Below are 27731 nucleotides of genomic sequence, written 5' to 3' on the forward strand. Positions count from 1 at the left end.
GAAGGGTTATAAGTAGGATTTACAGATAAAATAAAAGATACCTAGTTAAATCTCAACTTAAGATAAACAGCAAATAGCATTTTAAAATATCCCAGGCAAGGGGCGCATGGGTGGCTCAGTTGGTTAAGCGGCTGACTTTGGCTCAGGTCATGATCTCACGGTTTGTGAGCTTGAGCCCTTGTCAGGCTCTGTGCTGACAGCCTGGAGCCTGCTTCAGATTCTGTGTCTCCTTCTCTCTGCCCCTCCCCCGCTCACACTCTGTCTCTCTCTCTCTCTCTCACAAATAAATAAAAATTAAAAAAAAAATTAAACTGCTTTAGTTAGAAAGAAGGATACCAATGATAAAATGATATACTTGCCCTTCTTAAGAGGCTTGCTTACTCAACTATAGTCCCTGGACCAGGAGCATTAGCCTTATCCCAGATCTACTAAATCTGAATCCACATTTTCACAAGATTCCCAACAGATTCTTATGAAAAGCTCTGATCTAGACAGACTGCAACTAAAAGCTAAGGTTTCAAAATAGCTGAACCCTTTAAAAGAAAGAAAAAACAAAAACAAAACACCTCAACAAAAATGGAAGGAAAATCTGAAACGGAATTTAGAGATCTGCCTGATCCTAGGAACATTCGTAGGAAAGAGGAAAAGCCTCCCAGTGACAAGAGCTCCAGGTCCTTTGTCCTGTCCATCCACCATGGGCTGCACAGTCACTAAATGCCCCCAGGAGGTATCCGTCTTGGGAATTACCATAAGAATGGCACTCCTGGAATTGTACAACGTAGCAACCTTCTACCCACCTCTACCCAGGGGACTTCATATGGATTCATGAACTCACGGAGGCCTGGAAAACCAATTGGGATAGATGAATAAAAAATTAAGGGATAATATTATTTCACTTTTATGTGGAATTTAAGAAACAAAACAGATGAACCTATGGGGGGTGTGGGGGGAAGAGAGAGGGAAATAAACCATAAGAGACTCTGAAAGATAGAGAACAAACTGAGGGTTGACAGAGGGAGGTGGGTGGGAGATGGGCTAGGATGGGTGATGGAAACTAAGGAGGCACTAGATTGTGATGAGCACTGGGTATTATATGTAAGTGATGAATCACTGAATTCTACTCCTGAAACCAACACTGCACTGTATGTTAAGTAGCTAGAATTTAAATAAAAATTTGAAAAGAAAAAAAAAAGTATAGTTTTTTGATCTTTGAAAGTTTTGGAGGAATTGAGTTTTTATTATTTTATTTGTGCAAAGGAGCTGATGGGTATTTCCTGTTTTGTTTGTTTGTTTGTTTGTTTGTTTAATGAACTAGAATCTGTCAATGCTGACAGAATCAGTTAAATAGGTGAAATGAACTCTGGATAACATTACTGAAATCCTTCTTTGAGTTAATACTAAGTACTAAATGTTAATACTAAATGTTAATATTCAACAAACATGCACAGTTTGGGCTGACTACTGAAAATGCCTCCACATTGTCTTTCACAATTAGTAACAGACGGTCTTTTGTACCAGCAATTGTAGCCACATTTTGCAAACACAGAGGCTATATGGAAAAAAAAAAGCATTAACGTCAAAGCTCCATCTTCTAAAGTACCCAAGTTCATTTTTGAGCATAAGCCAAAATCACAGGACAAACACATGCAGGTGGCCGTCCCCAGCTCACCAAAGTATTTCTGTTTTGGAGCGCACATCAGCCCACCTCTTTCTCCCCCTCTCTTATCCCACTGTGGGCTTCACAGCACAGACCACTACTCAAGTACCTGACATGGGTTTTGTTGCTACTGTTGTTATTCATTTCATTATTATCTGTTTCTCTCACTAGAATATAAATTCCACAACAGTAGGGATTTTGTCGGACTCATTCTTGAGTGTACCTCCAGTGCCCAGACAATGCCTGCCACCCAGGGCCCACTCAATAGAAATCCGTAAAAGGAATGAATAAAAACAGACTGCCCTTGAGCTACTCATCAACAAGGTTCTCTTTGGTCACTGTTTGTTAATTTTGTATTTTTTCGTCCTTCAATCATAGTCTTGGATGTTAGTCAAATATCTCGAGTAGTTTTGTTTCATCTTCCACAAGATAATTCCTGGGTTTGTCATGTAGCTCTGAGTAGAAACTTTCACGATAACTTCTGACACCACTTCAGACTCTAAGTAAATTGCTTCTTCCTACAATGCATCTGCTTCTCGCTTTCATTAGCTGCAGTAATATTCTAATCACTCTGTACTGCAGTCTCAGAGAGAGGAAGAGGGAGAGTTCCAGAAAATAGTTGTTTTTCTCTTCTTTATAGAAAGGCACTTGAGATCAAAAGTGCTGCAAAATAAACTCTCAATGGTACAGCCACAAAAAAACTCCAACCCTTTGAAATGTTCTGCACAGAAGCAAGGGCATTTCTGGGTATGTGTGAGAAGGAGAGCCCAGTGCAATCTCATAGGGCTCTCAAGCCTGACTTCATAGACAACACTTTGGCAGAATCGACAATGGAACAGACTGGGAGGAGGCAAAAAGGTTTCCAAAGATATGAGATGAGTGACAGGAAACACATCAGTCAACACACTTAATACTCAGATAGGGTTGGAAACAATTGGTGGTTGCACTCAAGTTTCCCAATGGGATCTTGGGCAACTCAATTAACCTTTTTCTGCCACATTCCCATCACTTATAAATTGAGTACAACAATCTACCTAGCAGAGATTGCGCAAGGATTTGGTAATAAATGTGAGTAGATAGCTATATGTGTGATACCTAATAATATTACGTTAACTGGCATAAAATCACGGGGTACAAGGGACTATAGAGGTTAATCTAGACCTTTCACATGGGGCCACAATTAAACCACTCTACAAGGATTAGACTGTAATCCTTTTAAAAAGGTGTCTGTATAAAGGGATTCCCAGAAAACGCTCCTTTGTCAAGGATGCTTCCTTAAATCCTGCAGCATTTTACTATGCTGTGCTTTTGCCTCTTCAGCAACCATAACACAGTAGCCCCCAGGTTTAGGGCATAGATACTGGAGTCAGGCTGACTTAGAATCCACTGGACTCTCCTCTATGCTGGCTACATGACTTTGAACAAGCTATAGCCTTAACTTCTGGAAGCCTCCATTTCTTCTCCTCTAATACAGTTGTCCCCCTACCCTATAAGGTACCAAAGCTATGTGAACAACAAGTAAGGCACTTCACTTAGCATGTGGTTCATGGTGTGTACCAAATCAACAGTAGCATTATATTCTGGCTGAATAACCTTGGTCACTCCAATATTTATTTACGACTTAACTTTACAAATGTTAATTTTTGTTTCTCTTTTCTGATCCCTCTTCAAATTCCCTATTTTTCACTTTTAATATAGTGTCCAAAATTATAGGAAGAGGCTAACTATGCTGAGTAGCCTGGGAAGATTTCTTCTTTATTTCTCCCAGGATCAGAGGGGAAGGCTGTATGGTGTGTGCCTTGGGAAGGCACCGGGACTCTTAGTGATAAAGATTCCTGTATTTCAGAAGTGGTTGTGGAAACAGAACCATGAGAGTTTAAACGACCACAGAGAGTTTAGGCAATGCATACGTGGGTAGGAATCAGTGTATTTAGAGAGTAAAGACCCTTTCCCTAATTTCTGGGCACTGTGTAACTTCCCTGAAGCCTGGTGCATCCCAGGGAGCAGGGTATTACCTCTATAATGTTCTTGAGTACCTGAGTATTTGGACTGAGATTTATTACAGTTGAGCATGGGGCTTTACAATTTGCCAAGAACTTTCACACTCCTAACCTCCTTTGATCTTGGCAAAAGGTCTGTGAAAGATAGTTATCCCTATTCTAATGCTGTGAATGCAAAGGCTCAGAGAGCTTAAATGTCTGGCCTGGGGTCTCTGTGTTCCAAATCTACATACTTCCTACCATTCCATAGGACTCACTGTGTTAAAATCTTTTAACTTAACCTTGAAATCCATCATTTCCATGTGAGAGTACCTTCCAATGTAAAATTGGATATTGTAGGATACAAAATTGGATCTGCAGCATGCTTAACAGTTATGTGGTAAAAATAAAAACTCAAACTTATGCACAGGAAAAGATTTGGCTATATTACAGCAAAATGGTGAAAGTAATTACCCAAGTGGTAGATGGTGGGCAGGTTATCTTTCTACATTCAAAGTTTCTTTTAATGAACATACATTATGCTCACAATGAAAAATATGAGTATTGATTTTTTCAAGTAGCTCGAGAGTCAAATATATCCAACAGCAAGGCAACTTTGTGTAAGAGCAGAGAGGGGCCTCCCCTACCTCCCCCCAAAATTACACATCTCTCCCCTTCATCTGCTCAACCACTCATAGATGATCCAGCTATTGAGTCAAATTATTCAAGATGGCATCAATTCTCTGTAGATGCTATGCTAAGGCAATGGTGGGAGTCACTTCTAAATTTTGACAGAAGTCCAGATTTTACCCTGAAGGGGCCAATTCATATTCAGAGTAGCAAATTAGAAGAAATAATAAATGGAATTCTACCATGAGCACTGGGCCTTTCTTAGCTACTCATACTGTCTCTGAAATAATTCCTGTCTGGAACTTTTTAGAATGTAACTTTAGGGACAGTGGGGTAAATGGAACCAGCTCTTTAAGATCATCTATTATTCACCAAGGGAAGGAGAACGAGTGGGGTCTCCTTTGCATGTCGGTCTTCTCCATCCACAAGTATCCTGGAACAGTTCTTTGTTTTCACGAAGGGCTTCTGGCTTTGGTCCCACCTCCTAGGATCTCTCCAGAGCAAAGCCCAGAAGCTACCTAACATTTCCTCAAATCATGCTTCCTCACCTTCACAAAGTCCAGTGTTCTCCAAGTAAAACTGGGCTCTACATTGGGACAGGCACACGCCAGAGGTGATGTTCGCCCCAGACAGCTGCTCAACTTGCAGTCCTTCATCAGGCTTCTTACACTGGGCACAGTGAGAGGGCTCTGGACCCACACAAGTGAGGCAAGAGGAATGACAGGCTGCCATTAAGAATAAAATGCAGAAAACAATCCAAGGGTCACATATATGCTGCAACCAAGGGGAGTCCCTAATTAAATCTAAACTACTTAGAAGAGTTCACCTGATACATCTTATCAGAAAATTACCTTCTAGTGTTCTATACACAGCACAGAGTGATAATATTCATGAGAGGCACAGTGAGGGTAATGTTAACTGGTCACATCTCTCGGGTTTGCAAAGGCTGTCAAGTTAGAGTATGAAAAAAACAGCAAACTGGACAATATTGGCTTGGTTCTCCAGATACACATTCACTGAATGATGTTTTAATATCATGGCCTCAGTTTTTATTGAAGATTTTAACAGGCACCCACACAAAGGCCATTACTGTATTTTTTGCAAAAATGGTTGTTACGTTATTGTCTACCGTGTCATCCATCACCCATCGTACAGGTGTCCAGGCAACAGATTTTTCTTGGAACTTATGTGAGGAAAGGCTGCTTTTCTAGACCAGGAAGAGTCAGTCCCCTTTGGAGGAGTAACAAGAATTTGACAATCCATCATAGTTTCTTATTTTCTTCGGCTACAGGTTGAAATCAGAGCCAGATAGAGTACTGGAACTATTTCATGCCCACATTTTGATATAATCAACTCTTTACAAGTGCTCTTTAATATACTAAACTTTGATACAATTAATTCTAGAAGAGTTCTTTAAAAGATTTTCTAAATTTTCTTTTGCAGAATATTTATTATAGTTACCCTATTTTAAATACATTTTTTGGGTAACTATTCTCAAACTCTTTTCCAAGCTGCCCTACCATATAAGCAAACATACATTAATTTCACTTAATTAAAGTGTTTGCTCCCAGTGTTATAGTTTCAAAAGGCAATGACCCCACCCTCCCAATGAGCCCAAAGCCTTTTTGGCAAACAGCTATTAAAGAGTTTCCATTTCACTCAGCCAGAGGCATTGCTACTAACTCAGTTTGCTCGGCTATATCATTAACAAAAAAAATTCTTCAGGGAAAAACAAACTGAAGGCAAAAAAAATTAAAACAACAACAACAACAAAAAAAAAACCACCCCAAAACATTAGCAATTCTAAGAGAACAGGAAAAAGGAGGAAGAGTTTGGTTTCATCTTAACGTACAGTAAGGGAAATGACAGTCCTCTCAAGGATGGCCTGAAAAATCATGAACTTTTGGGTGTCATCACAAATATTCCCATGGGAGTTTTTCAGAGTATCCCTTGGCAATGAAAAAGAAAAGCATATAACGTATGCATAGCCATGTAAGATACATTATAGGGAAAAGTGCACTGAAAAGTAACTTAAATCTTTGTCCTTATGATGGGAAAGTCTCCTAAGAGTGAAAATGACACCAACAGTACCTCTGCAGACCCCGTGGTCAGGGTAGAAGCCTTCTCCACAGCTGGACAGGCAGCGGCCTTGGCGCAGAGCCTGGGGCTGGATGCAGGCTGTGCAGTGAGAGGCCGTGGGTCCGGAGCAGTTGGCACATGAATGATGACAAACTGAGGAAGAGAGCGAGAGAGAACCATGGGACCCAGGACTAAAGAGCCTCCTTCTTGCCTGGGCTCCTTATGTGGGAGGAAGCCCCTCCTGGGTCACTCTTAATCCCTTTCAGCTGTCACACCAAATCAAGGGGAGAGATGTATGAAGAGAGGGTTACATTACAAGAACTGCCCACAATGCCCCTTTATCCATCCATGTTCTATTATTTATTAGCTACCTTTTATTTAGTGTTTGTGTTAAATGTTTTATGCACATTGCTGCATTTAACTTCATAGCAATTTTGAGGGTTTGCAGACAAGAAAACTGAAGTCTTGGGAAGTTAAAAAATTTACCGAAGATCACAGAGCTAATTAGCAGAAGAGCTGGGATTTAGCCCTAGGTCTATCTGAACCTAAAACCCTGAACCCGAATAGGGAAGGGTGGAAAGTTTACACGTCTGAGTGCTAGAAGCACTGGAATTTTGGCTGACTTGTCCACTAACTCATCTATGTCCTTAGCCAAGTCAGAGTCTCTCCAGGCCTAGGTTTCTTGGCACATGCACAGTGAGGTGGGACTAACTGGTCATTTAAGACACTTCTGACATTACAAGGTTTTAAGTAAGAATTATATTAAACAATCTGACCATTACATGTGACAATGTCAGGCATGCATCTTTGCTACTGTGGTCCTGGGTGGTAACAGTGGGACATCTCTAACTCTAATTTACAGATATTACCATGGCCTGTCCTAAGGGACAGGATTGAGATACTAAAAGACTCCAGAGAACAATGGGCAGGAGCCGGGAAAGGGGAGTGTGGAAGTGGATGAGACCCTTGGGAGCAGGATGTTGTGGAAAAGGAATAAACACTGGGTGAGTAAAGAGGTTGTCAGACAGGAGGGAGGTTGATAAGTCAAGGTTGTGGGACAGATCTCAATATTCTGCCACTAACCCACACTATAGGTAGAAGTGAAAATATTTATGTTTGTTTGGGAGGAGAGGGGCAATCAAGGTGTCCCAGGCAGCAATAAGTTCCCAGAGTTGCCTGCAAGGAAAGACACAAGTCAAGCATATATAAGTAGAAACTTATAAAGTCTAAAATAGAAATGTTTCGTAGTTAAATTTGTGCGAATCTGAAAGAAATAATACATATAGCATATAAAATCAAATTTTCAATAGATACAGATGTCAGCTTTACAAGACATCAAACTTCGTTTTTTATTTTATTTTCTGTGGCGTGTCATAGTTGCCAATACATGTATTTGTAAATGCCATCTAAGATAGGATTCTGTCATACCTACAACCTAAGTTAGTGAAGGTTTATAAGTACACAAAGACTATATGAATATCTTAAAGATGTTCTCGTCATTGAAAAGGACCAAATGATCTCTAATAGGTGATTGGTATGCATAAGTACTTTACTTAATCACTCAAGTCCTCCAGTACCACCCGCATCACCCACTCCCACACCAAATACACACAGGTTCCATAATGAAAAAGCATTCCTTTTAATTCAACATTTTCCCATCATACACACAAATTCCCAAATGAGCAGCAATTATTGTCAAATGCATTAAATATTTTTTGATGATGATAATGATTACCCATGTCTTACCTTTGCAGCTGCCAGTGGCCTCAGCATAGTACCCACCAGGGCATTCAGCAATGCATTTCCCATCATGCAACACTGTCTTCTCGGGACAGGTAAGACATCTGGGACTATTGGGACCACAACTCTTACAGGATTGGTCACAAGCTAAGGGGGAGGAAAACCCACCAGAGAAAGTCAACAGTGAGCAAAGGGAGCAGAGAAGTCTATTCTTTACAATGTCCATAATTGGTATTAACATGGAAATCACATTCTCTGGCTGCTCATCTGAGTTCTGTTTCCTTGACTCCAACATTTCAAAGTACTCTGTACTTTCTGTTTTCATAGTTGAAGTAGAACCAGATAATTATTCATTGAACTAACCATAACATAGCTGGCAGGTACACCTACCAGGATATCCAATTTAATATAGGACTTAAAGTCAAAATGGCCTTGGGGGTGGGGATCCCAGTCCAATTGGAGTTGAAGATACTCTCAAACTCATTAATAATCAGAAAAATGCAAATTAAAATGGGATGTCCCAGTATATCTATTAACCAGAAGAAAAAACAAATCTGAAGCTTGATAATAATGCCAAACAGTAGCAAGGATGTGGAGATGAGACAACCTTCACACTTAAGAGTATAGAAGCTGGTAAGCTACCTGGTACTACTTAGTCTAATAAAGAATATGCAGAGATAAGAAACAAACAATTCTGCTCCCAGATTACCCATCCCCAGGAACCTTCCACACAGGTTCATAAAAGGGAAGGTTTGAGGCTTTTCACTGGTGCTCTCTAGTGACAGCATGGGGATGGAGGGAGGTGGGGAGTCCCTCATGGACAGTGGATGGGTGAGCTATGGGGGACGCAGACCAAGCAGTGAGAAGCAAAGGGCTAGATGAGATAGCAACACGGCTGACTCATAAACCATAATACTGAGTGGAAAAAAAAGATAACCTGAACTTCATGACACAAGATCATTTAAGGAGGAAAAAAAAGGTATATATACTCAAGAGAATATCCATTTTACATGACACCATAAAAACAAAGAGATAAAAAAAATTAAAATAGTTGCCTTGATGAGGAAGGGAAATGAATATAAAAGGAAGGAAAGAGAGACAAAGGAGAAGAGGAAGGAAGAGAGACAGAATGGCTAACAGAAACCTCTGAACTTACTTTGATTTATTATGTTAGCTAGAGTCAGAAAAGCCCTTCGTAATAGCATAAGTACTTAAAAGACTAAAGAATGAGGAGGTTTTTGTCCTTTGAATTTCCCCACCCTTTATATCTAACATTTGTAAAACTCAAAGCATGAACCACCAATGAACTTGGTTGCTATAAATTCTTTCAGCCAGGGCATACCACCGTTTATGACAGGTTGTGCTGGATTTTTCTCAGCACTTGACTTTGAGATTTCTACAGATATGTGCTGCTTGGTTATAAATTATTAAACCAACACTGGCTGGCCTTTATCTTGAATAGCACTGAACTGAACTGGAAACAAGTCAGCATTATCAGCATCAGACGTTTTAATTAACATTCCGATACCAATCAGTGACTTGGTTCACTGATGTTTGGGAAAATATTTATACAAACACTTCTGAAGGCATTTGACACAAACTTAGAGAACTCTAAGAATTTTATGAAAAGTATAAACTCCAGTCTTTATCAAAAGGCCTGTTGGTCAATGTCAATGGTATCACAAAGTCTTGCATCATGCTAAGCAAATGGCAGGCATTCAGTAATTACCTGTTGATTAATTGACTGGTTGGCTGACTAATGTCAGCAATGGTCCATCCTCCTATCTGGAAGGCTTTTTTTTTTTTTCTGATGCTTTGTTTCAAAATGTATACAGATAGCATTCCAGATGTGTATTCCCTCCCTAAGCCACCTGTTCAGTAGTCTTCTTTTTTAATTTGTTCTCTCAGTAAGGAGGTCTGGCTTTCTTCATCCAACTTCTTAGCCAAAGTAGATTTCCACTTCTCACCACCTCAAGGCTCACACTAATCCCTCCTTTTTTTTCAAGCCTTCCTTCTAAATACCTGTTTCCCCAGCAAAAGTTGCTTTCTCAATCCAGATAATATCGTCTCAGTAGCAGGTCAGTGTCACCACCCCTCATCAGTGACAGTAGCCAGCTTCCTTGGGGACTTACAAGCTAAATGCCTTTGGATTTGTGCAAATTTGACATGTGCTGACCTTTAGAGAATGCATCTGGATTAATTGAGCAGGAAAGTGATGCTGGCAGAAAAAGATTAAAATGCTCAGGCTAACGGCAGCCTGGCCCTTCTTTCCTTGTTCTCTCCTGAAGCTACACAAAAGCCACCTGTGACTCGTTCACATCAAGTGAGATTTTTCACACCAGTGATGCTGATGGATCTCTGCACAGCTTTAAGCAAGCAGCTGCCAGGGGCTATCTCTCTTTCCTAAGACAAGTGGATTTGTCAAATCCCAAAGATCATCTCATTTTTGCTGTTGCCCTGCTCAGTAAACAAAACGAGGACAATAACTCAAGAAAGTTTTATGGGCTGTACATTTTTATTGATTTAGTGGGACTTTGTTAAAAAAAAAAAAAAAAACGCATCACAGCCTTCCTGTAGGTATGACCATCACAGTAAACTCAATTCAAACCTTTCATTCACTATCAGGTGCCTACCTGTGGACTTGGCAATGTCCACAGGGCAGCGGCTGATCTAAAGACTGACAGGAAGACAGGGAGAAAGGGGAAGAAGAGGATAGCCAGAGACAATAATGAGAAGGAGAAGGTAGGGAAAAATAGGGGAGGTGCAGAGGGAGGTATCTCATTATAGCCAGTAGAGCAGTTGGGAGGCAAGTAAAATCTAAAGCTAGAAGACCTAGGCTTGAATCCCAACTCTGCCCCTTATTAGTGATATGTGACCTTAAGGGAGTTTCTTAACCTCTCTGTCTCCTCTGGACCATGAGGATGGTAATAATAACCATCTCCTGAAACTGTTGTGAGGAACAGACACCAAACACAGCAATAATCTGTGCCAGGCACTGTGCTAAATGCCTGTCTATATCAACTCAGTCCTTCCAATAGCCTTCTGAGCCGGGTGTGTGTTAGTTTCCTGCTGCTGCTGTGACAAATTACCACAAACTCAGTGGCTTAAGTCAACACAAATTTATTATCTTACAGCTTTAGAGGTCAGAAGTCCTAAAGCCAAGGCATCAGCAGGACTGCATTCCTGCTGGAAGCCCTAGGGGCAGATCCATTGCCTTGTCTCCTCCCCAAGTCTAGAGGCTGCCTGCATACCCACTGCCCCGTCTTGGCATCGCCCCGACTCCTGCTTCTGTCTCAGATCTCCTTTTCAGACTTCCACCCTTCTGCCTCCCTCCTAGAAAGACCCTTACGGTTAACTGGCTCACCCAGATAATCCAGGATCAGCTCTCCCATCTCAAGATCCTTAACTTAATCACACCTACAGAATCCCTTCTGCCATTTAAGGCAGCCATATTGACAAGTTCTGGCTATTAGGATATAGACATCTTTGAGGGCCATTACTCTGTCTACCACAGCTGCCACTATTACCTCCATTCTACAAAAGGGAAACTGACACATGGAGAGATTATGTAACCTGCCCAAGGTCATGCTCTTCCCCCCATACTTTCTGCCTCTCAGTGGGTAATGTTTTATTTTTTTTAATTTTTTAATGTTTTATTTATTCTTGAGAGAGAGAGAGACAGAGCACAAGCAAGGGAGGGGCAGAGCAAGAAAGGGACACAGAATTCGAAGCAGACTCCAGGCTCTGAGCTGTCATCCCAGAGCTGGATGCAGGGCTGGAACCTACGAGTGGTGAGATCATGACCCGAGCCAAAGTTGGATGCTCAACCAACCAATTGAGCCACCCAGGCGCCCCAGTGGGTAATGTTTGTAAAGCACTTGGAAGGAAACACTAGGTTAACTCTTACTGTCATGCCGTGGGCATTAAACGTTAACTCTTACTGTCATGCCATGGGCATTAAAGGTAGAATACACAGTAACTGCTTCAGCTAAGTCAGGGGCACCAACACAGAGGTGGGTCTGCCTTTGGCTGGTCTAAGAGTGTCTTTATTTACATGCATATGTGGAAGGCTGTCTGGCGCTATGGAGGAGTTTCAAAATTGGAGGAAGGAAGCCTTGCTCCTCTCCCTACAGCTGAGAGTCTGGAGCAAGCAGCCTGAGTCTCAGAGGATGAGGCTAGAATGAACACCCTAACCTAACAAGCTGTTGAGGAGTGGGGGTGTTAAAGGTGATCCTATCAGTTCAGAAAAAAAGTGTTTTGTAAACTACTAAAACACTGCCAATGTTACCAGCCATTTTCATATTGGTTGAGTAAAAGAAACATTCTAATTAGAATAAAATGAGGGATGCTGGAAGAAAAACAAGCAAAAAAAAAGATGCTCTGGCATGCAAAGCCAGGCACTTACCACTGCAGATCCCCTGCTTGTTGTAGAACCCAAGGCCACAGCTGCTGTCACAGCTGCCCTCCCTCAGCACTTGGAGGGGGTCTCTGCAGCCCAAGCAGTGCTTCTCTGTCGGACCCCAGCAGGCAGAACAGGACTCATGGCAGACTGCAGGCAAACAGCAAAATCAGTGAACAGTCTATAGCGGAAAGGGCTGGTTGCAATTTTTCTTTCAAAGATTTTAGAATTTATAAGGAGGATGTTGGTGCCTTCATTCCTAAATCGCAATGCACATATGTATATCCCAGGAGAAAAAAAAAAAACACCCCCCACAATACCTATTTCTGTTGGCCAGAAGTGCAACTTCCATAAATGACTGCTAAGATACTTGGAACAGGAAATCAGAGGCTTTTGAGTAATGAGAATCACAGGGAAGGAAATCATAATTTTCAAGACAAAGATGGTCTGTCTAATGAAATCAGATGGCCCTCTATCACCTTGCCACCTTGCCTTTTGTAACCATACGATGAACCGTTGACAGGATCACTACTCCTACGTTCAACACCATCAAGAATCAGCAAGGACGAATGCCATGTACTTTTGTCCTTGATTAAACCTTGAAAGACCTGGTACTTCTGGATTTTTACTGCTCTCTCCCTCTTTCCATCCCTCTCTTCTCTCTCTCTCTGTCCTACCTCAACCCTTTCCTTCTGTCCTTCCTCATTACTCTTCTAGTCCCCTTAGTCTCTGGTTTGCCCCACCAGCTTCTGCTCTCGGCATATATCTTGAGAGTCTTTCTCTTACAAGTTAACTTTCTAACCATACATTGTTCCTAAACCAGAGTTTTTCCTTTAACACTCAAAAATGTCCTTCTCAGGGTGCCTGGGTGGCTCAGTTGTTTAAACATCAGCATCTGACTCTTGATTTCAGCTCAGGTCATGATGTCATGGTTTGTGGGATCAAGCCCCATGTTTGGGATCCTCTCTCTCCCTCTATCTCTGCCCCTCCCCTGCTCTCTCTCTCTCTTTCTCTCTCGAAATAAATAAATAAATAAATATTTTTTTTAAATGTCCTCCTCTTTTAGAATTTGATTTTTTTTTTTTATTACTATTAGGCTTACTTCTCACCTTAGCATGTCTGCAAAGAGAGGCCTATTCTAAATGACTGGATATATTCAAATTTGGTTCACTGTCTGTATGGTTAAGCCCAACACATGCTTCTGTTAATGCACCCTGGTTTTCAAAATGTTTGCTTCACAGTGGAGCACAATCTATTTGCAGAGGTATTCATTCTGACCAAAATTGGTAGAGAGAATTCTTTTGCTGATTGAAAGAGACTTGGGAACTATACACCTAAGTAATTTAATTAGGTATCCCTTTAGAATCCGAAAAGGGTGCCTGCATTGAGAATCTCAAGATCCAATCCTCTCCTCTCAGCTTTCAACTGCACAGGAAAGTCTTAATTTCAGACAACTTTCCCCCACCCCCCCCAACAAATTTAGAGATAATTACAAATTCTGTTAAATTCCAAGAAGGACTCTTCAATAAAGAATAACAGTGGTAAGGGTAGAAGGGACCAACTTTAGGTGGATCTGAAAGATGGGAAGTGGACAGCTCTAGGTTTGCACCAACAAAGCCTTTGAGAAAGGAAGGAGTTTAGGGGTGCAAGGAATAGAAGGCTGCCCCTGTGGCTGAAGCTAGTGGACACAGTGAGACCAGCAGGGCACAGAGGATCACAGTGAGGAATGGTGGGGCACAGTGGACTGATTCATGGCTGGAAGGATAGGAAGAGGCCCAATCAAACTTGACCTTGGAGATCATGGAAAGAAATCAGGATTTTACCCTAATTGTAATGTGAAGTCATGAATGGGATTAAACAAGATAGACACAAACCCCGATTTTTAAAGCTCTCTCTGGGTGCCACGTAGAGAGGGTGTAAGGACTTGCCTACAGGCAGAGAGACCAGTGTGGAAGCCATTGCTCTGGTCCAGGCAAGAGATGACAACAGCAGATGAAAAGCAGAGATGGAAGAAAGTTTACTTTATTACCTGGTTCCCTTGCTAGACTGTAAGCTTCATGAGGGCAAAATCCATTTCCATTTAATTTAACTCTGTGCTGAGCACACTGCTTGGTACTCTACATTTGGTACTTCACTTATAGTTAACATCTCATTTATATTTTATAAATGTTACATGGGAACACTGCCAATATTAGGATAAGCTACTAAAACTACATTATAACTAAAGATGTGGATACAAAGCTCCCAGTAACAAGTTCTACCCTGAACATACATGAAATCTGTCATTCATTTATTCAGCTACCCTTCAATTAATGACTCTACTCATCATCTGAAGTGCCAATCACTGTTTGTGCCTCTGCCTTATTGTTGATTCAAAGACACTACTTAAAAATAAACAACAACAACAACAACAAAAACAAAAACACAAAAAAGCAAATAAAAAACCCAATTTCACTCCTAAGAAGGTATGTCAGGCTAATCTATCGATATTCAACAGAAGCATCTACCACATGCAAGGTTGTGCTAGCCTGGGGGGCCTTCCCAGCTAGCCATCGGTCAGAAGTCTGCTAGAGGAAACATTTAAACCACCCCATCACTTGAGCTCATTGGTAGCATTATGCAAACTGCACCAGGGAGAAAGTGCCTGAGAGGATGATGAGAACTAAAGACTAAAAAGACAACAGGGACCAGATCACAAATGTCAGGCACGCCGGGTAAAGACCTTGGACTTCATCTGTAAAAGTTTTAATCAATTTTTCTTCTTAGAGAGTTTGCTCTGCAGTGGGGAGAGGAGAGAGTAATTAACTCAAGACATTCTTGAGGCATGAAATCATTTTTGTCCAGGGGGTGCAGAGGAGATGAGAAATTAAAGTACAACCCCCTAGTTCTCTTCAGGAATCGGCTGATCGCAGTGTAGACCCTTAGCTGCACGGGCTTTTAAAATCGTAAAAAATACTTCCAACCTGGTTGGTAAATGGCTATCATCCTGGTCCCTCCCTGATAGTCTGGTTCCATTCCTGGGAATCCTGAAAGACACGTGCTTCAGGACCTGAAAGGTTCTGACATAGGAGAGGGTCTCAGGTACCCCCCCCCACCCTGACTTCTGACCAATCTGATCTGTGCCATACTACTTGTTACACATTTTTAACATTATCCCTAGTGTTGAAAATCAGAATAGGGACAAAGGATGAGCAGGATAGAGGCTACAGGCTTAGGGATGGCACTTAAACCTGTCACAAACTGAGCTGTACTTAGCATTTCAGCCCTGTCTTCTGCTATGTCCCTTGAGCAAGCTAGATCTATGGAGCAGGGTACCCTAAGCATGCCGTACGCCTGTCTGTGGTTTCTGGATGCCCTACACAGGATTCACCCAGTTGGCAATGCCTCCATCTCCTTCCATAGTCCTTATAACACAGCTTACACTTGAGAGGCCTAAGCTGTCATTACTTCTGTGAAGCTTTATTGAACTTGTCCAAACAGTCACTTCCTTCCTCTGTGTTCCTGCAGAATGTTGTACATTCTCTATGGTATTTATCCTATTGTCCTGATCATTTGTTTACAAAGCAATGCCTTTCAATGAAATGTAGTAGCCTCCAAAACAGGGGCCAGGTTTGAATCATCTTAAACCTCCAGTGTCCAGATTGATAACTTGTACAAAGTGAGTATTCATTAAATGTATGTTAAATGGATACCCAGCAGTCTTTTTTTTTTTTTTTTTTTTTTTTTTACTGGTTATGAGGGATTCATCCTATCAGTTAGTTACCTTCTACATGGAAACAACTAACCATGAGGTCATAGTCTGAACATATGATAACTGAAGGTAGATAGTCTTGAGGCTGTAAATCTACCTAATAAATATTGGGTTACAGATCTACTTATGATGACAACTATTTATGCCACATCTATACAGAGTACCAAATATGAGGCCAGGCCATCTCTTTTTCCATAGCAAACAAAAGGCATGTTCCATGGTTAGTCAAGACAGCAGAAGGGATTTTTATTTCTTCAATACAGGACTAAAATGAACTGTCATTTCCTTTTTCTTTTTCTTTCTTTCTTTTTCTTTTTCTTTTCTTTCTTTTCTTTTTTTTTTTTTTTGAGCTATCATTCCTTAAAATGACATACTCCTACTGTGTTTTGCAATTGATTTCTAATTTCTAACACTGAACATATGTTACTGCAGATAATCTCTTCTTCCAGGCTTATTTTACATGTGGCTTTTATTACACTTCGGTTATTATGAAAAATAGAAGGTCACTCCCTGACTTTTTACCATAATTTCTCTTAGTGATACATGTCCGATCACCCAGGGTTTTTGAATTGATATTGTGAAAATGTGGCAATAAATTTAAAAAGGCGGCTAATGAGAGAAAACCATCTACTTATCTCAAATGCAGTAGATAATTTATTTAGGAAAGCCCCGGACTTTTCTGGAGCATAGCAAGACATGTGCTGGCTTGCTGAGCAATCCATTTCGAAATGAAAAGGAACGAATTACTTTTCTTTTGGCAATTCTATATTGAAATCCTACTCTAAAAATAAGAAACTTCTTTTTGTGACTTGGTAATTTTGAAATAGAAGATTGCTGTAAAGAAATTTTAACGTGTGCTTCTCTAAGCAGACAATGCAGCCCTTTTCCAGGAAAGCATAAAAAGCACTTCCTGTGGGCCACTTCTCATCTTCCGGAAAGCTCTCCCAGACCTCAGGCAGTGGATCCAGACACGAGTGGACTCAGCCTTCAGTTCAAAATGCCCCTCAGGAATGAAAAGGAGCTTTGGTCCCTCACCTTCCCCATGGCCTTTTGGAATAAGTTCCTCTGCCATTCCCAGGGAACTGGCACACTTGATCAGCAGACCCTTTGAGGTTTACCACTGAGGCTGAGTTCAGATCTCCAAACCACCAAAGGGGTTCTCACTCACAACTACACAGAAGCAGCTCAAACGGCAGGCACAAGCAGCTATGCCACCCACAAGTCAAATTCCTTCATTTCGTCCCCGATCCATTTTGTAGCAACTGCTAGCTTTCATTCTTATCACACAAATGACTGGGAAGTACTTGCCAAGTGCTAAAGTATTATCAGGAGATAGTGGGTAAATTTCCAATAGGAAGCTCTTGTTGTATCTTACAATCAATTTCCCCATTCCTTGCTTTCCTAATCTGCAAAGTGGGAATAAGCTTCGTTGCACCTAACTCACAGGGAGCTGGCGAGATGACACATTTGAGAACACAGAGAACATGGCAGGTGATGCAGTGAGTAACATACCCTGGGAGACCTAGCACCTGTGGCTTTTTTTTTTTTATTTTTTTTCAACGTTTATTTATTTTTTGGGGGACAGAGAGAGACAGAGCGTGAACGGGGAGGGGGCAGAGAGAGAGGGAGACACAGAATCGGAAACAGGCTCCAGGCTCCGAGCCATCAGCCCAGAGCCCGACGCGGGGCTCGAACTCACGGACCGCGAGATCGTGACCTGGCTGAAGTCGGACGCTTAACCGACTGCGCCACCCAGGCGCCCCAGTACCTGTGGCTTTAACGGGTGTCAAAAGCAAAGTAATTATAAAGGGAACAAATGAAAGTGCAGCAGGAGACAGGAGAGGAAAGGACAGAAAAGACTACAGGAAAGGCAGGTTCACTTAGAAAGGAAGTGAACAGAACTGTCAGAGATCATTCCAGCAGTTACAAGAAGGGGTTCCAGCCTTTTCCAGAGGACTCATACTCCAAAGTTATTCCTTTGCAATCTCTACAACACATTAACAAAAGCCCTTTGGAATAGCTTGGTGAGTGCTTGAGGGGAAGTCCAAGTGCTGGGCAGACTACTCTCCCTACCCCCTGGTACAGCCCCACAGGAGGCCAAGGCTACTTGTCTAAGAAGCGTAAATGCCAGACAAATTTAAGAGGAAAGGAAGTTCATAGGCGTAATCATCATTTTTGATCCTTTTACTACAATCTCCTCTCCCCTCCAGTCTGGGTCTCTGTCCCCAACCTTCCTCCTTGTGCCAACAAAAAACCTTATACCCTGAAATGGGAATATTTGGTCTCCGTACATTCCAAAAAGTCCTATGTACTTGAGGGAGCTCATAACAGAAAAAATACAAATACATGAAAAAAATCTTTTGCCTCAGAAATAGCCAGAGATATGCAAAGTAAACAAGAGAGCAGCAACTATATGCAATCAATTAAATGTACACACAGTGATCTGTATACATCTTAGAAACAGTGCTTAGAAAGAAAAAAAAGGGGGGGGGGGGAATGGGGAGAATGATTCATCAAGGTAACAAATATACCAGTCTGCTGGAGGATGGTGATAACAGGGGAGGCTATGTGTGTGTGAGAGCAGGGAGTAACTGGGAAATCTCTGTGCCTCCCCTTTTATTTTGCTGTGAACTTAAAACTGCTCTAAAAAATAAATAGTCTTTAAAATTAAAAAAAAGGAAAAGAATGAAATATCTACTTACCAATATTTATGAATATTTAAAAGAGTTCTCTTTATTATTTTTTTTAACGTTTTTATTTTATTTTTTGAGAGACAGAGACAGAGCACTAGTTGGGGAGGGGCAGAGAGAGAGGGATACACAGAATCTGAAGCAGGCTCCAGACTCTGAGCTGTCAGCACAGAGCCCAACGTGGGGCTCGAACCCATGAACTGTGAAATCATGACCTAAGCTGAAGTCAGATGCTTAACTGACTGAGTCACCCAGGCACCCCTATTTATGAATATTTAAAATAGGTGCATACAAAACAAAAAGAGCACACACACACACACAATACATATGAAATTGCATTAGAATAGTTCCTTAAGTGGGGGGTTGGGGGGAGGAGAAATGGAAATAGGTTACAGGAGCAAAAAGGATGGGCAGACAGATGGGCATAGATAGATAAGCAAGAGAAATAGCTGGCCCAGGCTAATGATGGAAATGAACACATAAGTATGATTAAGTCAACCATCTTCATGTGAATCCCAAGAATAAGTAAAAGAAAGAAATTAAACAAGCTTCCATTTTGTGCCAATCAACCTGACAAACAAGAAGAATTGTAACACCTAACGCTCACAAGGGTGGTAGGAAGTAGGCACTCATTTGTGTCTAGCAGGAGTACAAGTTATAACTTTTTCAAAAGACAGTCACATATTAAAGTGTCAAAGGTTGCAACAGTACATATATAACTTGGACCCAGAAATTGAAGAACTTAGCCTAATCCAATATATTTTCCACAATTTTCTATTAAAACTGTTTACATCGGGAGGAAGCCAAACCATACGAGACTCTTAAAAACTGAGAATAAACTGAAGGTTGATGGGGGGTGGGAGGGAGGGGAAAGTGGGTGATGGGCATTGAGGAGGGCACCTGTTGGGATGAGCACTGGGTGTTGCATGGAAACGAATGTGACAATAAATTTCATATTAAAAAAAAACAACTGTTTACATCGTGGGGTGCCTGGTTGGTTAAGCGTCCAACTTCAGCTCAGGTCATGATCTCATGGTTCCTGAGTCTGAGCCCCACGCCGGGCTCTATGCTGACAGCTCAGAGCCTGGAGCCTGCTTCAGATTGTGTGTCCCCTTCTCTCTCTGCCCCTTCCCCACTCATGCTCTGTCTCTCTCTCAAAAATAAGTAAACATTAAAAAAATTATTTTAATGTTTACATCATGGTTATTTATGATAATGGAAAAATTAGGAACAAACATCACACCACAGAGGACTGGCTAAATGAATTCTTGCATAGCCCCAGATGGAAAGTTATAAAACAGCTTTAAAAAGATTTTGTAGAAGGATAATAAATAACATGGGGGAAAACAGGCAATAAAACTATATGTAGAGTGTGATTTTACCTTTGAAAAATAAATAAATGTGTGTATATCTGTGTACATAACACACACACACACACACACACACACACACACACACACACACACTCACTCTCATAAATTGGGAAGACATTCACCAAAATACTGACAGTAGTAATTTGGGACAGTTTGAGTCAGGGATTTTCGCTGATTTTTTATTGTGCCTTGAATTTTACTGACTTCATCAAATTATTTTTTGTAATAAACATGAATTCATTTCGTATTTAGGGGAAAAATTTACTGAAAGGGGAGGAAAAAAATAAGCCTGTAGTCCTTTTCCTTAAGGCACATGCTGGGTAAATAGCTAATTAATCTATTAACCACATTTGTGATATAGCTGAATGATTTACTCATCTTGGGTAACATATTTCAATTTTCAGCAAGGTCTTCCGTAGAACTTGGACCAAAGGGTTGACTTCCCAGTGGGCAGAGGCTTTGTCAGGTACACACGAAGAGAGATTTTACATGCAGGCCAGCTTTGCATTGGTACATAAGTCAAGGATAATGGCAGACATTCAGCTCATAAGAAATGTTCTTAAAGTTATCTTTTCTATCTCCTGCCCCCCTACCTGTACTTCTAAATCTACAACACAAGAACACCACAAGAGCTTTCAAATGCAGTGACCACCTTGGCCCAGCTTGAGCCAAATGGAGCTCTCAGATTCCACTTATCCACTGTGACCATTGGCAACCCACAGCTGCTAGGACTCCCTGGGTTGTTTTTTTTTTCAGCCCCCATTAATTAAATGGCTATTGATTTCTCCACTGATACCTTGATTCTATTTATCTACAGAAATTGAAAAGCCAGAGGGACCACCAACCAAAACCAAGCTTTTGATGGGGAGAATTCTCAGACTTCCTGGCTGCACTAGCATAGCCTGCTCAGATCTCAACAGTGATAACATGGAGGTGCTGTTTGCTCTGTGGGCAGCCTAAAAAGGGAGGGGAAGGTTGTGCAGGGAGAGAGTTGGGGTGGGGAATAGGAAAAAGAGAGAAAGAATGTATGCCATGTATGCCATATAGCCTAGTTAAAATAACTGAGAACCCTTGGACCTGGGCAGAAAGCCAGAAGTCTTGTCACTAGTTTGCAATCCATAGCTAAAATATTTGGGGGTTCAGATTTGTCAGGAAGAATGGACTCTGTCTGGAAGATAAACTCCCTTGCATTTGTGGCGGGCTTTCTCTGCTGGTATGTGATACTTCTGTCTGTCATTTGTCTTTTGGCATACGCAGCAAGGGTCTGTAAGCAGCACAGGCAAATGCCAAATATAGCTAGTCTCCTGCTACAGCAAAGGTCGCAGGCACAACACCGCCAGCTGCTTTTTCCTTCTCTCTACTTAACCTTTACATGAATGTCCAAAGAGGGAGAGGCCTTGGACTACCATTGTCACCTGTTTCACTGGGTCTAGTTTACTCAAGAAGTATACATTCTAGGAGGGCAATCCTGTTGTGCTCTGTTCTGAAAGGCTTAAAACACTCTGTGGATACTACTTAATTTCCAATGATAGGTGGGTTTTTTGTTTGTTTTTTGTTTTTTAAAGAGTAACCCTTCCCACACCGATAAAGCGCTCCACTAAGTTGAAGTGGAGGGAGATAAAGATAAGACAAACAGAGGTGGGAAAAATACAGATTCTGGAATTTTCCCCAGGCTACACCTAGCCAAGAATCGCTGACAGGATTATTCCAGAGGGCCTTATATGCACTTGGCACTGTGGGGAATTCAGAAGCATAAAACCATTCCCTGCCTCAACAGTCACTTTCTATAATATGCCTTTTAAAACTGCCTTTATAGCACTGATAGTAATGAATTCATTGACTAGTAACTATCTGAAATTATCTGTATACTTATTTACTGACTCTTCTCCCATTGCAAGAAAGTAAGTTCCTTAACCCCAGGGCAGATTTCTGCCCATTCACTCTATATCCCAGTTCCCAGGTACATGAAAGAGACTCAACAAATATTCCTTGCACGAACAGAATGGAAGAGACAAGAATATCACTTGAAGCAATAAGTCCCCCTTACAAGACACTCAGCAATTAAGTGAGAGACCGTAATTGCTATAGAATATCAGAAGAGTCTTGAGCAACGCATACAATTTAAAGAGCAGAACAGAATGAGCGGAGGCAGAGTGTGGTAGGATGTGCTGGGCCCCCAAACTGAATGTGTGATCTGGCAATGAAAGAGCGACTGATGACCCTCCAATTCTAGGGGGGTGTTGGAGGGGCCACAGAGGATGATAGCTGCACAGTGACCATCCCTACAGAACAAGGGGGTAAAGGAATCCTTGTCTTCTTGAGGATTTCAGAACAGCAGTTTCATAAATGCCTTTGCCAAGAGCTCTGCCCCAGGTACAACTAGGCTGAGCTAAGCCACATGCTGGAACATAATGCCAAGACCCATTAAGTCTTCACTGCTTTGGCCCTGGCTCCAAGGGTCAATGCTTCATTTCCACAAATGGTTGGGCTGCTCTGGTCAAACAAAATTCCAACAAATAATTAACTTGAGAAGTTCCTCTGTTCAAACTACAGCTTTTAAAACTCAGCTAGGCCAGCATCCTATATGTAAATTTTACAAGCTTAGTTATCCTAAGTTTTCCCTCTAATTATACCATAATTTTGGCTAAGAAAAAAAAATTCCAGACTCTCAACATTTAATCTGAGCATTTTAAAAAAATAAAAGGATTTTAACTTGTGAGAATACAGTTATTTCTCCATAACATAGAAAAGTGGATTTTATTTTAAATCAGACACAAACGGCACAAAACTCTGTTTCTTAATGCAAGCTATTTGGTTTTCATTCTCATAAATTGAAAAATAAACAAAGAGATTCAATGACAATAGCTGCCTTTTGTTGCCCACATACAATGTGCCAAGCATAATATACTTCTATTTTCAAACATCTTTTCTAATGTTCATCATAACAGTGTAAAGTAGATGATATTATCCCCATTTTACAGTCGGGGAAATTGAGGCTCAAGCAGTTAAATGACCCGTACAAAGCCATATAGCAGTAAGTGGCAGAGTTAAGAATCAAAATGATCCTCCCTCATACAAACCTGTAAAATGGTCAATGGCTTGGTTCTTTAAGTTTAAAAACCTGAGACTACACAGCAATCAGATGTAGAATAAACTGCATAGATTTGTATGTTTATATGATTATTTTTTCTTTCACATCTCTGTTAGCAGCAGCCAACCCAGCCTTGATTGCAAGCTCTCAATAGGAAAATATGATAGCATCTTATTTCACTTCATATCCTCAGGACTTCCAATGGTGGTCAAAGGAGAATGAATGGAGGAGCGAGAGAAATGGAACAGGGAAGGACAATGAAAAGCAGAAATATAAGTCTTCTAACTCATATGGAGGGCTTACTAAGTGCCAGGCACCATCCTAAATGACATATGTGAATTCATTCATTTAATCCTTATACTCATGCTATATGGCTGACATTATTGTCCCTACTTTACCCATAGGCAGCTGAAGCATGGGGTTAAAAAATGCACTGTTTGTAGTGACAGAGCCAAGACTGGAGTCCAGATAGTTTGGCTTCCAAGCCTACAGTCTTAAGCACTGTGTCACAGTCCCTCCCATGTCTGGGTCTGCCAATGAAGGGAACACTTGCCACAGGGTACACACAACTCCATCCTCAGGTCTTTGTGAATACTGGAGGTTTGCACTGGACATATCAAACGCTGACATACATATAAAAATGGGCACCTGGGTGGCTCAGCAGTTAAGCGTCTGACTCTTGATTTTGGCTCAGTTTGTGATCTCACAGTTGGTGAGTTCAAGCCCCATATTGGGCTCTGCACTGACAGCACGAGCCTGCTTAGGATTCTCTGTCTCCCTCTCTCTCTGTCCCTCCCCTACTCATGCTCTTGCTCACGTGCTCTCTCTCGCTCTCTCTTTCTCAAAATAAACATTGAAGAATAAAAATGGGTTGAATTCTACTCTCTTTACTCAAAGTTATAGTCTTATGAGCTGCTTATTTTTAACTAATCTTGCATGATGTGTGTTAGTTTGATTGTTTTTAACTTTTTTTTCTTATGGGTTCCCTTACCTAGGATTTGTGTGTGCAACAGTTCAATGGTTCCACCAGGGCAGAACAGAGGTTGACTGAAAAGAGGGGTAAGACAGGTAAGGAAGAATGTTTTCAGGGCATAGTGAGGTGAGTCTAGATCCACATTTAGATTTCATAACAGGGTTTCTAAGACGAAGCAATGGAACCACAACTCTGGTAGAGAGAATACAATAAATCCATAAGTGGTACCCAAAGGGTCATGCAGGAAAGGTGCAAGGTCATGCAGTGGGTGGGAGGAGCAAGGACCATCCACATCTGAGTCAAAACTGACCATCAGGCTGGGATGACTAAGACACAGGCTATTGATTCCTGGAAATGGGTCATAACAAGACAAGGTAGAAAGAAGCAAATTAGAAGCCCAGTCCTAGGACTTGATGCCCACAGGGTCGAGAGGACAGGGACAGAGTGGACAACAGGCCTGTTGGACCAGATCCAACTGGTGGCAAAGAAAGTCTAAGCCCGAAAGCCAGGTCTTAAAAGTGTGTTCTGGTCCCTAAGAGGGTGATTACTCTTTTGCCCTGCCTGCTACAGAGAAGAGGCAACGTATATACTGCCTGTCTCCAACTTAGACTGGCATAAAAACTGGGTGGTGCTGAGCCTGAAGGGGAAGTGATCAAACTCCAACAGTTTGGAGTTTCATTTAGAAATGAAGCAGTGACTGGTATAGGAGTACCTAATGTAGTCTATAACTACAGTAGCATTCAGTTTAATCAAGCACGAGAATGTAATAATGATATGAATATATGCACGCATAGGAACACATTCATCTGCACCTGTGTATGTGTGTGCGTATACCACAAAACCGAAGGGAAAAGGGGAAATGACAAGGGCCCTGAGGATGCGACTCTCTGGCAGGACTCAGTGTCTTCTCTCACCCCTCTCCTAGTTTACCTGCTCCTACTCTTTCTCCTGGTTTACCTGCTCCTACTCTTCTGTTGGAGAGCTATGTGCTTCTGTGCCACTTGGCTCTGCCCCATATTTTTCTCTCTGCCTTATATTCAACAGAGTGAGCATGAATATTAATCGGGTAATTTCTGGTAATTAGTTTCCTCAGCACAGTGTTCACTCTCTTTTGGTTTTGATGGGTCAATAAAGTGGCAAATTATGCTGGTCATAATATAAATGACCCTGCCAAGAGGAATCAATCCAGAAGAACCTGTTGTTACCATAAAATAGCAGGCTTCTTTTTGAAAAGTTTAGCACATGCTAGAAGAGGACTGGTTGACTGACCAACTTCCAAGGTCAATGATGAGAAGCCACCAAAAATAGCACAAGCACAAATGTTGCAAAAAATTCCAATAATGAGAAAGCTTATTTGGGCCATCTCAGCATTGAAACAGTATATGGAAATTGATCACTAGTTTTGCTTTAATTTTTAAGATCACTCTCACGTACACACTCTCTCTCTCTTCTTGCTCTCCTCTTTCTTCTCATTTTATGCATAAAAATGCAACCAGGCTGAACTAAAGCAAATTGGTTTAATTCCCTGGAGGGAGCATGAACAAATTTTCCCAGCAACTTTCTACCAGAGGCATTTGCGTATGGGTATGTGGATGGAATGTGGAAGCAGTCAGCTACGTAAACCAGTAATCAAATGAAACATTACTCATTTCAAAGTGCCCTATAACAGCATGAACATCACCAATTAAAACAGTGAGCATGGGAGAAAGGAAAACGGCCCCTCAAAAAAAGAGAAAGAAAAAAGTAAATATGTATGTGGGATGTGTGGCAGGGGGTTGAGGTGTTATGGAGGGAAGAATAAAATCTAAGGGGAATTAATTCCCTTTTAAAGGCAAATCTGTCACAGGAGTGCTAGTAGGAGGTCTCTTTGATGGGATAGAAGAAAGGAGTAGAGAATACATTCATTAACTTCATCAAATTGAAATTTCAGCAGTTTTCCTAAATTGCCCAACCATTACACACCTACAAAGGCATTTGGATGTGCCCACTTTGAGCCTGTTCTAAAATAACAGGTAAATAGCACATGATAAGTAAGAAACATTAAGAGGTCTTTTATCTCTTATGGCTGAGGCTCCTATTGAAACACTGGTCTTTCAAGGATCACCAAAGGATAATATGTGTCTTCATTCATCAAACACTTGTTCAACAAACGTTGAACACTTTGTCCAGCCCTTGATGTTGGGGATACAGAAGATATTTTTACAGGTTGCAAAAAGCCTCCAAGCCAGACTCAGAAGCTAGTGTGCCTTCTGTTTTGTAATGGGACTGGCTCCAGGATCAGCCCCACCATCCTCACATCAGTATGACATTAATAGTACCAGTGTTTCCCTTCAAGATGGTTTCTATTATCCCGTGGATGCTGCTTCTGCCCTCAACCTGGAATGAAGGAGGCCATCAGACTTTCCACAGAGCATCTTCCCATGCCATAGAGCTCATTCAGCCCACACAGCTGGTGAATACCATGCACTTACTCTCTTTCACTATATTCTCTCCAAATGATCTTCCTGAAAATCTAACCGAGGGCATAAATGAGGGAAGAATATCAGCCGACCCTAAGACCAGCCCACCTTTCAGTCTCATCACATCTCTGCCCCTCTCCTGCTCAGCTGCAGAGCCTGGCTCCCAGAGCTCCTTGGTAGGACGCCCAAGCTTCTCCCTCTGGCCTGTCTGCCTGTTCAGGTTTGCCCACCACTGCACACCCTGCCTTAGGTTCTGAGCACATCTGATTCTGTCTCCTCCTGCAGACCAGCTAGGACCCTGCCCTTTGTCTTTGCTTCCACCATTACCCCTTTTCCCATTCCTGCATTTATTTATTTGTTTCTTATTCCTACATTTAACAAAATTCTTTATACATTTACTTCTTTACTTATACTCATGATTATAATCACTGTTAAAAACATGGTCCAGTATAAGCAACAAATTAAATTACACTAAGACCACTCCAACCTCCAGAGACTATTATAATATTAAGAATATCAACTAGCTCTTAATTTAGACACATAAAGCTACCAAAGCATGCAGACACTAAAGTAAGAGTAAATGGAAATGCCATCATCTATTTTGCATGTCCATGTTTGTTACTTATGACGTCACTTTCTTATTTCTGTTTCTCCCTCTCTCTTCAGGTAGAAATAAAGTTTTGAAAATATATAGATATATTTCTCTCTTCATTTTCATTTAAGCCCTGTGTATTTACACTATGAAGGAATCACACTTACAATATAATGACAACCCTGAACTGAATAAAGAACTGTTCCAGTGCCCCAAGGTGTGTGCAGAAGGACTTAGAGAAATCTCACCACATGCACACATCACCAAAGCACTAATAAGGTTATAAAAACAACATGTGTCATCTCTCATCAACTGTTC

The 27731-nt window shown here is 41.3% G+C and overlaps 1 protein-coding gene across 2 annotated transcripts in view; it reads right to left on the reverse strand.

The window, feature by feature from the left end:
- Nucleotides 1–27731, reverse strand: part of FRAS1 (Fraser extracellular matrix complex subunit 1) — a 426958-nt gene that overhangs the window by 200757 nt on the left and 198470 nt on the right. The window contains exons 15-18 of one of the 2 annotated variants that reach the window (XM_023253019.2): nt 12491–12634; nt 8092–8232; nt 6358–6498; nt 4815–4991 (exon numbers count right to left, since the gene is read on the reverse strand). In XM_023253019.2, the coding sequence (XP_023108787.2) occupies nt 4815–4991; nt 6358–6498; nt 8092–8232; nt 12491–12634 (603 nt within the window). The remainder of the gene's footprint in view (nt 1–4814; nt 4992–6357; nt 6499–8091; nt 8233–12490; nt 12635–27731) is intronic. The other variant, XM_045056179.1, reaches the window with a different exon arrangement.

This window comes from Felis catus, chromosome B1 (assembly GCF_018350175.1).
Source record: "Felis catus isolate Fca126 chromosome B1, F.catus_Fca126_mat1.0, whole genome shotgun sequence".
NCBI classification, from domain to species: domain Eukaryota; kingdom Metazoa; phylum Chordata; class Mammalia; order Carnivora; family Felidae; genus Felis; species Felis catus.